The 11,013-nt window shown below is 51.4% G+C and overlaps 1 protein-coding gene and 1 pseudogene across 1 annotated transcript; one reads left to right on the top strand and one right to left on the bottom strand.

Moving 5' to 3' along the window:
- Positions 1-208: 208 nt before the first annotated feature.
- Positions 209-2,950, bottom strand: LOC127770129 (potassium channel KAT4-like; annotated as a pseudogene).
- Positions 2,951-5,661: 2,711 nt separating this feature from the next.
- Positions 5,662-10,529, top strand: LOC127770089 (ARF guanine-nucleotide exchange factor GNL2). The gene is made up of 3 exons (XM_052295763.1): positions 5,662-6,746; positions 6,817-7,705; positions 7,902-10,529. Exons 1-3 carry the CDS (start codon positions 5,662-5,664, stop codon positions 10,155-10,157), a joined length of 4,230 nt encoding a protein of 1,409 aa, XP_052151723.1. The 3' UTR covers positions 10,158-10,529.
- The last annotated feature ends 484 nt before the right edge of the window (positions 10,530-11,013 follow it).

The following is an 11,013-nucleotide window of genomic DNA, read 5'->3' as shown; positions in this document are numbered from 1 at the left end:
AATCAGTCAGAATCATGTCTTGATTATGTGAAACTCACTTCATTCTTCTGCGAAACATATTGAGCGTGTTCCCTCAAGGAAAATTTTCTTTGAGTCTCTCAATTTTTTTAAAAAAAATCTTTACAAAGTGCAAGAAGAATGAAGAGAGGAAAGGACATAAATGCTCATATCATATACATTTACAATCTGCCACAGCATATGGCATATCCTACAAACTAAAGAACAGGTGGTCGCCATCTCTTATCACATCAATGTCCTCCACCTCGGCGCCTTCCACAGTGAGGATCCCTCTCGCGGCCTTTCCAAATTTCTTTTCTGCACAATGGGGTTTCCACAATGAAAACATATCGTCAATATGTTGCTCCGTCTAAACATCTGGTAACAATAATATTTATGCACACACATCATCGTTCACATACCTGAAAGTTTCATCAGTTCTTGCATCGAATCTGGGAGTAAGACGAGCTTCCCCGGCGAAGGATGCAGTGTTGTGCCAGTCTCGTTGGGAAGTTGCTCATGAATAACCACCCGTTTGGGTTCTTTGCACGGTAACATTTTGTGAGCGGCCTCTTTTGATTCATCTACAGCAACCTCGGTTGCCCTTCCCAAAACCGTGGAGTTTCCATTCTAAAGATGACCGCTGACAAAAGCCACTTCCTTTGTTTGCACCTTCAGAGACTCAAGGTACTGGAAAAAAAAGGTATGTTCCAGAGTTAAGTGAGTGTATGAAAAAAAAGAACATATTGCAACATGATTTACATTACATACTTCCACAAAATCGGATACCAGAATAAAATTGGAGAACACGATGCACCCATCTGCGGTGTTAGGCCGGACAGCCTGGAGCAGATGGATGTGGCTTATGCAGACAACCTAGGTGAGCCTCCTGCTCCGGATGGTGAATGGCTGTGGAATGCTGAACATCACTCCGATTTCCCCTACCATGCCCCGAGGTCCTATTCTCTTCACATGCTAAAAGGGCATACAATTTCGTCAGAGATATTTCAAGCTTTAGAACTTCAGTATCTTGAGAACAATAAGTGAGTTTATATAAAGTACCTTCTCTGTCCCATCTGCAAGGGTTGTCAATGCCTCCTGATACAGGGGAAAAATGAAAGAGAGATACAATTAGTCAAATGACTTCCCTATCAGATCATGAACACTAAAGAGAATGAACAACATATGGGGGATGTTCTTACCACTTTGCCGGAGATGATGATATAACAGTCCGTCGAGGTTTCATTCTCCAGGATAACATTTGCCTTGGGGAAAAGAATTCTGCTTTCATCTCCGTGACCTGAATTTATTTCGTTAATCAGTCAGTCCATTGGTACATGCAGAGTTATTCAAAGCATTTGCTACTCCATTTAGCAGTGAATGGCATTACCAGCTACAGAATGAGGTTGACGAAGACTCCCTGGAACAGGTAGCAACTCTCGACAGCACTCTTGAATAGGTGCTTCATGACTCCCGACCGCACAGCCTTGGGCAACTCTTAAAGCACCTCATGCTGCAGCTGCTCCTCTGTCCTGAACCTGAGCTGCCCGTTGGCCAACATTTGCTCCCTCATCACCTCTGGCAGCCGGTTCATGCTCCCGAACTCCGACACCCGCTGCACCATGTCCCTCTGAACAAGCCACGATCGATCACTAAAGTGAGCTTAAGTTGCTGAAGAAAAAGAACATGTGCAAGGTATGCAGGTAGCTTACCATCTTGAAGGTGTTGGAGATTTCACGAACAACGAGGTTGGTGATGTTGCCGATGATGTAGGATGTGAGGCCCATGTTGAAGAGCATGAAGGCTATGCTGAACAGCATCTCGCCGATGTTGGTGGCATGCAGGTCGCCATAGCCGACCGTGGCAAGCGTGGTGATGGACCAGTACACTGCACAGGTGTAGCAAAACCACATGCTCCGGTCCTCAAAGCTATGGATCTGGTTGCCTATCCATGTAAGCTCCTTGATCTTGTAGTTGAATACCATCCATAGGTAGATGCAAGCGGCAAAGTGCAACGCAAACAGTGTCACCTGCATCCATATGCAGAAGGTGAGCACAAGCATACTAGGTAGGAATGAACAATTGCCAAGATGTCATGTGTCTGTGACAATGTCGAACAGTATAGTCTTACACAGAGGAGCTTGATAAGCCTAGTCCACAAATAGCTGAATCTGACGTCCTTCTCCACCCTGCAAGATTCAGAATTCCATATCAACAACTGAAACACATATGCATACAACATACTGTTCTGTTATTGTCCATATAAGCAATTAAGCAATTGATGAACCATGTTATCAACTCTACTATATGCGTTGGTATGTACCTTGCAAAGAGCTTGCTGGCACACCGTAGTCGCCAGTGACGGAGAAGATTGAGGAGCCCCCATAGTCCTTGTCTTTTGCCAGTGACAAGCTGGTAGATTATTTGTAAAGGAATCGTCGAGGCCACATCCAGAGTGAAACATGGCCATTTTAGGTACCTAATAGTTCAGTCCATGCATATTAACAAATCAGAACTCTGACAGAAACAAAAAGAAAATCCATGGAGAGGCACGCGTGAGTAGCATAGAGTGAGGGATCATCACCTAGTTGTGATCTTCCTGCGGTCAGTTATGAGGAGGCAAGTGGAGGTGTCACGGTACGTGACGAAGAAGGATATGGCAATGTCGATGGCGAAGAAGACATCGACCACTGGGCCTAATGACAACAAGAGCAATGGAGGCTGCCTTCTCCATGGACAGCTCAAACGGCGATGCCCATGCCGAGTACAACACCAGCATGATCAGGAACATGTGCCACCACCTGTAGCTGTATCTGTGAGGGTTAACAATGAACCGTCCAAGCGAAGGAGACGCTTCGCCAAATGCCGACCGGAGAAGCTCGCTTCTAGCTGCCATGGCGGGGCTCATCGTCACCGGCAGTACTGCCACCGATGTGCTGCCTTGTCTTGTCATGCTTCCACCTTATTTGCTGGTGTTCTTCTCAAGTTGGTCTAGTTTTGATGTGGACTGATCAACCTGCAGCACACAAATTCAGGGCTGAATTACATATAATGGTGTGCTCGAATTACAAAAGGGGAACAAGATTTGCTGCATTTGATCATCAGATAGTAGAAAACAAGAACATGCAGTTCCATACATGCAAGCTAGCTAGCTATAGCACGACGCAATCTGAACGCAGGACAACATCGAGAGAGGCCATCTTGGCGAGACGCACAAGCGGCGACATGATTGTAGAGACAAGCTGCAGCTATGTGCTATGTGTGTGTCAATCAATCGATCTGAGCAAATAAAGGGGGTAATTGGAACCACGCACATCGTATATGTAGGCAGTGGATCGAATCGTGTCGCGCAGTCCGCGATGGACTCCCAATGCGAGAGCGTTTCGGATTCCTAACACGATCGGATCGAATCGGATTTCATCACAGCACTGTCCGATTTGATTTTATTTTATTTTCCCCAAATCAAGTAGTAGTAATCGATAGGATTGCCTGCTGCTGGTGGTGGGGAGAGAGCCAGAACTCGTGCTTGGACCTTGACGAAGGCCGCAAGGTTGTCGCGCTCAGAGCAGGTACAATAGTGAGCTATTAGCCAGCTATAAACATATTTTAATGAGATAAAAGATGATAGAGAAGAGTAGCGGGTTACTGATTTGCAGCCAGCTGCAGCACGGACTCCAAGACACAATGTGTGTATGATAGGTGGGACCATATGTTAATAGTATAGTAAGCAACTATTATATGAATTAGCTATTAGATCGGCTATAGATAAATTGGAGCTAGTAGTGGGCTATACTATTGAACTTGCTCTCAGCGGCGGTGGTGAGTGTGAGCCTGGGGTATGTAGCTTCATCGCCACGATGCGGTCGTAGATGCGATAGCCACTCGGGCTGGCCGCCCTTGCCGCACTCCCCCGCCGCCGGCGAAGCGACCCACGCGGCTCCGCCGCCATCGCCGCCGCCCCCAGCGCTAGGGGTTTGGAAATTTCGAAACTAGGGATTAGCCGTTTTTGGGAGACAACCTTTTTTATTGTTATTATGTCCCTATTATTACTGTACTTCTTATTAGGGAGATGATTTTATCACGGTTTTTGTTACACATGTTGTTTTTTTTAAAAAAAACTTTTTATAACAAATATATTTTCCAAGTCTATAATAATCAAAAACTCAAATTAATCGTACGCTAATTATATTCTCGTTTTGCATACGCTAATTTCATCTTCATCTTAATTATCTCAAACACTACCTAAATTTGGGTGATGAAAAAAAATTTATGACTCAACGTCAAACCTCTTAATTGTGTCGTTCCTATGGAGGTAGCCGAAAGAGATTATCAATCAATCAAGCGGTGTGCACACTAGTGGTTACAAGAGCCTCAGTAGCACCTGAGGTCCTGGGTTCGACTCCCATGGGAGTGATTTTTTCAGGATTTAACAGTGTTGTGCTTCAGTGGTAGGCCTTCGTCAATCTCTCAAGGAAGATTTGCTGGCCCAGTCTTCGAAGATGCTCATAGGGGTAGGGGTAGGGTTTGCGTGCATGCGTTCATAGGGGTGAGTGCGTGTGCGTTGTGAGTGTCTGCGTTTTACAAATTAAATTAATCTATTTCTAAAAAAATAATTAATCATCCGGTAGTGACTCATGCAGATTTCTCAAAATTTTAATTTCCTCTCCTCTTAAATAACGAATGGATGAATTGTTGTCCATATTCATATACTCTATCCGTCCCTAAATATTTGACGCCATAGATTTTTTTAAACATATTTGACCGTTCGTCTTATTCAAGAGCGTTTGTGAATATTATTCAAAAACTTGAGTAGTAGTAGTATATTTAATAATGAATCAAATGATATGAAAAGAATTAATAATTACTTAAATTTTTTAAATAAGACGAACATTTAAAAAAGTCAACGGTGTCAAATATTTAGAAACGGAGGGAGTATATGTTAATGAATCTTGATACACATATATTTTTAGATTTATTAACATATATATAAACGTGGTCAATGTTAGAAGTTCTTATAATCTGAAACGAAGGTCGATTCTAACTTTTCTTTCTGGCACTAATAGCCTGAGCGGGAAAGTGAATTCATCCCTCGAGGGGATATCTTCTCGTTTCGTGCATGTCACCTAAATAGTCATAAAAAATATGAAAAAAATTGGCAACATAGATTAATATGAAATATATCACTCCACAAACATGCAAGTTTAAATTAAACTTCTACAAGTTGTAACAAAAATAACAAATATAGTTGTGAATGTGCCATAACTATTTTCAGTTTAATTTGTTATTTTTGTTGCAAATTATAGAAGTTGAATTTGGTTTTTCATGTTTGTGGAGTGATATATTTTGTATTAATCTATGTTGTTAATTTTGTTCAAAATTTTTTATAACTATTTAGATGATATACAAACAACGAGAAAATGTTCCCTCCATTGATGAAAATCCCTATCCTAGCCTGAGCTGACATTACTCTAAGAAAGATACTACTAGGAATAGTCGAATAGGAACAAACTAATATTGGCAAATGAACCGGAGCCATATCTGCAAACAAAAACGGCAGGGCCCTAAAAATAGGAGACGTTAACTCGCTCCACTCCTGGTTCACATTCATTCCACCATATACGCGCGCGTTACCACCTTTTGACCGATCAAATTAACGTATACTCCATGGCGAGGACGGCGGCGGCGGCGGTCTCCGACGACGACGACGATGGCCCGCCGGCGTACACCGTGCCACGGGGCCCCCGCCGTGACCCCAGGCTCAAGGACCTCGGCATCTCCTGCATGCTCAACACCGAGGTGGCCGCGCTCCTCGCCGTCATCCGCCGCCGCCCGGACCCCTACTCCTACCTCCCGCCGTCGGTCGCCGCCGCGGAGGAGGCGACGTTCGCCGGGCTCATCCAGTCGCTGAAGAACCTGCGGGGGCTCCTCTTCCAGCCCCGGCACGGCGCCTGGCGCTGCTCCGACCCGGCCATGTACCTGAAGCCGTTCCTCGACGTGGTCCAGAGCGAGGAGTCGCCGCCGGCGGCCACCGGCGTGGCGCTGTCGTCGGTGCTGAAGATCCTGAGGATCGACGTGTTCGACGAGTGCTCCCCGGGCGCCCGCGACGCGATCCAGGCGGTGCTGACGGCGGTGAGCAGCTGCCGCGTGGAGCGCATCGCCGACCCGGGCGCCGAGGAGGCCGTCCTCCTCCGCGTGCTGCAGGTGCTCGCCGCGCTGCTCCGCGCCCGCGCCGCGCCGCTCCTGTCCGACCACTCCGTCTGCAACGCCGTCAACACCTGCTTCCAGGTGGTGCAGCACGCCGCCAGCGGCCGCGGTAGCGAGCTCCTCCAGCGCACGGCGAGGCACTGCATGCACGAGATCCTCCAGGCCGTCTTCGCCCGCCTGCCCGACATCCCGGCCGCCGACGCCGCCGACGCCGACGACCTGTCCGTGGCCGGCTTCGGCGCGCGCTGCATGGCCGACATCTTCAACTTCCTCTGCACGCTGCTGCTCAACGCCCCCGACATGGTGGCCACCGGGGACGGCCACGGCGCGTTCATCACCGAGGAGGACGTGCAGCTCTTCTCCCTCGTCCTCATCAACTCCGCCATCGAGCTCGGCGGCGAGGCCATCGGCAAGCACCCCAAGCTTCTCCGCCTCATCCAGGACGACCTCTTCTACCACCTCATCCACTACGCTACCGAGACCAGCCCTCTCGTCCTCTCCATGATCTGCAGCACGGCTCTCAACCTCTACCACTTCTTGCGCCGGTTCGTACGTAATTAACGAGCTCGATCGCCATTGATTCAATCAGTTTATGAAGGCAAGGTGTTCGTCCAGGTTCCTGAAGCTGCAGCTTGAGGCGTTCTTCTTGTACGTGCTGCTCCGGCTGTGCGGCGGCGGAGGCGGGGCGCAGCTGCAGGAGGTGGCGATCGAGGGGCTGATCAGCTTCTGCCGGCAGCCGACGTTCGTGATCGAGATGTACGTGAACTACGACTGCGACCCGATGCTGCGGAACGTGTACGAGGAGGTGGGGAAGCTGCTGTGCAAGGCGGCGTTCCCGGCGTCGAGCCCCATGACGACGGTGCAGCTCCAGGCGTTCGAGGGCCTCGTCAACATGCTCACGACCATCGCCGACAACGTCGAGGTCGACAAGGCCCCCGACCACGCCGCCTACGCCGTCGACATCTCCGACTACCGCCTCTTCTGGGTGGAGCGCTGGGACGCCACCGCCGCCGCCGGCTCCGGCAACAACGAGACGTGGGTGGACTTCGTCCGCAAGCGGAAGCTGAGGAAGAAGAAGGTGGCGATCGCGGCGAACCACTACAACCGCGACGAGAAGAAGGGGATGGAGTACCTCCGGCTGAGCCAGCTGGTGCCCACCCCGCCGGAGCCTCGGAGCATGGCCTTCTTCCTCCGCTACTCGCCGGGGCTGGACAAGAACAAGATCGGCGAGCTCCTGGGCGACCCGGAGGAGCAGAGCCTGAGGGTGCTCAAGGAGTTCACGGAGACGTTCGACTTCACCGGCGTGATCCTGGACACGGCGCTGCGCACCTACCTGGAGACGTTCCGCCTCCCCGGCGAGTCGCAGAAGATACAGCGGATCCTGGAGGCGTTCTCGGAGAGGTTCTACGAGCAGCAGACGGCGGAGGTGTTCGCCACCAAGGACGCCGCCTTCATCCTCTGCTACTCCCTCATCATGCTCAACACCGACCTCCACAACCCACAGGTAGGGGTGCAAGTGGGCTTGTCCGCAAACCCATTTATAGACAAAATTAGTACGATTTGACCAGCAGGTTACCCATCAATTTAACCTAAAAAAAGTTTATGGATCGACCTACTTGCATATCTAAATGGGTATATCATTTATTTGACTTACTTATAAGTGAAATCACGGGTCGGCCTACTTGCATCCTTACACACAGGTGAAGAAGAAGATGTCGGAGGACGACTTCATCCGCAACAACCGCGCCATCAACGCCGGCAAGGACCTCCCCAGGGAGTACCTCTCCGAGCTCTTCCACTCCATCTCCGGCAACGCCATCACCGTCTTCAGCCAGGCCTCCGCCGCCGCCGAGATGACGCCCACCAGATGGGCCGACCTCGTCAAGCGCTCCCGCGCCATCGACCCCTTCACCCCCTGCGACTTCAAGCACAAGCTCACCCGCGAGGTGTTCGTCACCGTCTCCGGCCCCGCCGTCGCCACCCTCGCCGCCATCTTCGACTACACCGACGACGAGGACATCCTCAACCAGTGCGTCGAGGGCCTCATCTCCGTCGCCCGGATCGCGCGCTACGGCCTCGAGGACGTCCTCGACGAGCTCCTCTGCTGCCTCTGCAAGTTCACCACGCTGCTCAACCCCTACGCCACCACCGAGGAGACGCTCTTCACCTTCAGCAACGAGCTCAAGCCCCGGATGGCCACGCTCGCGCTCTTCACCATCACCAACCGCTTCGGCGAGTCCGTGCGCGGCGCGTGGAAGAACGTCGTCGACTGCCTGCTCAAGCTCAAGCGCCTCAAGCTGCTGCCGCCGTCGCTGGTCGACCAGGACGGCGGCGGCGCCGCCGCCGTGAGCACGGAGCGGCTGGGGCACCGGGCCAAGTCGGAGTCCGGCGTCATCTTCCCGTCGTCGCACCGTGGCGCCGGGACGAGCAGGCACGTGTCCGGCATGATCAGGCGGTTCTCGCAGTTCCTGTCGCTGGACGCCGGCGGCGAGTCGCTGCTGTCGGTGGGGAGCGAGTTCGAGAACAACCTCAAGATCATCCAGCAATGCCGGATCGGGAGCATCTTCACGGAGAGCGGGAAGCTGCCGGACGAGTCGGTGCAGAACCTGGGTCGGGCGCTCATCTTCGCCGCCGGCGGCAAGGGGCAAAAGTTCAGCACGCCGGTGGAGGAGGAGGAGACGGTGGGCTTCTGCTGGGACCTCATCGCGGTCGTCTCGTCGGCGAACGTGCACCGTTTCACCACGTTCTGGCCGCAGCTGCACGACTGCTTCGCCGCCGTGTCCCAGCTGCCACTCTTCTCGCCGTGCCCGTTCGCCGAGAAGGCGATCGTGGCGCTGTTCAGGGTCGCCGTGAGGCTGCTCTCCGGCGGCGGCGGGGACCGGATGGCGGAGGAGCTGGTGTTCAAGTCGATCAACCTGATGTGGAAGCTGGACAAGGAGATCCTGGACACCTGCTGCGAGGGCATCTCGGAGTGCATCGTGAAGCTGCTGATGGAGTACGCCAGCAACGTGCAGACGCCGATCGGGTGGAAGACGGTGCTTCACCTGCTGTCCGTCACGGGGCGGCACCCGGAGACGTTCGACCAGTCGGTGGCCGCCATGATCAAGCTGATGAACGACGGCGCGCAGGTGGTGACGCGGTTCAACTACGCGGCGTGCATCGAGGCCGCCTTCGGGTTCGCGGCGCTCAAGATCAGCCCGCTCGACATCAGCACCAGGATCCTCCAGCTCATGGCCGACTCCGTCAACTGGCTCATTTTATGGCACAAGTCCGGCTACTCCGACCCGGGCAACGCCTGGAGCAGCTCAAGCTCAAGCTCGTCGTCGTCGGCGGCGGCGATGATGATGATGGAGGACGCGTCGCGGATGGGCAACCTGGCGACGAGCATGTTCATCAAGCTGGCCGAGGCGCTGCGCAAGACGAGCCTAGTCCGGCGAGAGGAGATACGGAACCAGGCGGTGGCGGAGCTGGGGCGAGCGTTCGCCCTGGCCGCCGCCGGCGAGCTCGAGCTGGGCCCGACGGGGTCGCTGGCGTGCTTCAACCTGGTCATCTTCGCCATGGTGGACGACCTGCACGAGAAGACGCTGGAGTACTCGCGGCGGGAGGGGGCGGAGAGGGAGACTCGGAGCATGGAGGGGACGCTGGCGGCGGCGACGGAGCTGCTCGCCGACGTGTTCGTGCTGTTCCTGGGGACGCTGGCGCAGGGGGCGGGGTTCAGGACGTTCTGGCTGGGGGTGCTCCGGCGGCTGGACACGTGCATCAAGTCGGACCTGGCGGCGGGCGGCGGCGCCGGCGTGATGCAGGACCTGGTGCCCAGGATGCTGAAGCGGATGATCGTGGAGATGAAGGAGAAGGGGGTGCTGGTGGCCATGGAAGGAGACGAGCTGTGGGAGATCACCCACATCCAGATCCAGTGGATCGCTCCCGCTGTCATGGAGGAGCTCTTCCCTGATTGATTGATTACTCACCACTCACTACAGTTAATTACTAGTGTTAAGTTAGCAGTTACTCCGATAACCAATGTCATATATTAAAAAACGAATACAGTATTGTTCAGTCTTTTTTTTTTTCTAACTAGGAACATACAGATTACCTCTATGACCATCTATGAAAGACTATGGCTTAGTTTTGGACTAAAATTAGGAATCAAGACTAATGAGACTTTCAGTTTTTGCTATAACTGGTTAAGGTATATTCGTAGTTATTTTTACAGCAAATTGTAGAGGTGACCTATTACATATTAATATATTTTATTGATTTTGTTGAGTTTTTCATAATCATTTAATTGAAATGATAATGGAAAAAAAAGGAGAATGTCTCCTTGAGAGTTTGGGACAGTTGGGGTAAAGGCAGTGTTTTTTTTTTCTCAAATCAAATCTCAAATCAAGGGATCTTAAAATCTTAATATCTGTGTTTCAAGTGTGAATGATCTCTCTAATTAGCCAATAGATGGGTAAAATGTGTGAGGCATGACATGTTGTCATTTGCTCAGTTATATATGCGCTGAACCTTGTGATATTAATTTGCCATTTGTGGGCAGCACTGGCATTTACTGAGACCAAACAATTTGGTTCGGTATTTGGTCTTTTATAAATTTAGGTCAAGAATGAAATAATGCAAAATAATCAATACTGAGCTATCCTTTCGATTAGTTCGATTCGGTTCTCGATTATAACTTTATAACATTATGTGGTTATTGCTGGTCTTTTGATGTGAGAGCGCTTGGTAGGGAGCAAGACCATATGCATCTATGAGAGCAGTAACCGAGTGGAGTGGCGGCTACGGAAGGGAGATGGGGCTATTAGTGGATTG

This window comes from Oryza glaberrima, chromosome 4 (assembly GCF_000147395.1).
Source record: "Oryza glaberrima chromosome 4, OglaRS2, whole genome shotgun sequence".
NCBI classification, from domain to species: domain Eukaryota; kingdom Viridiplantae; phylum Streptophyta; class Magnoliopsida; order Poales; family Poaceae; genus Oryza; species Oryza glaberrima.
Note: the sequence above shows the minus strand (reverse complement) of the source record. Positions and strands in the feature narration are given on the sequence as shown.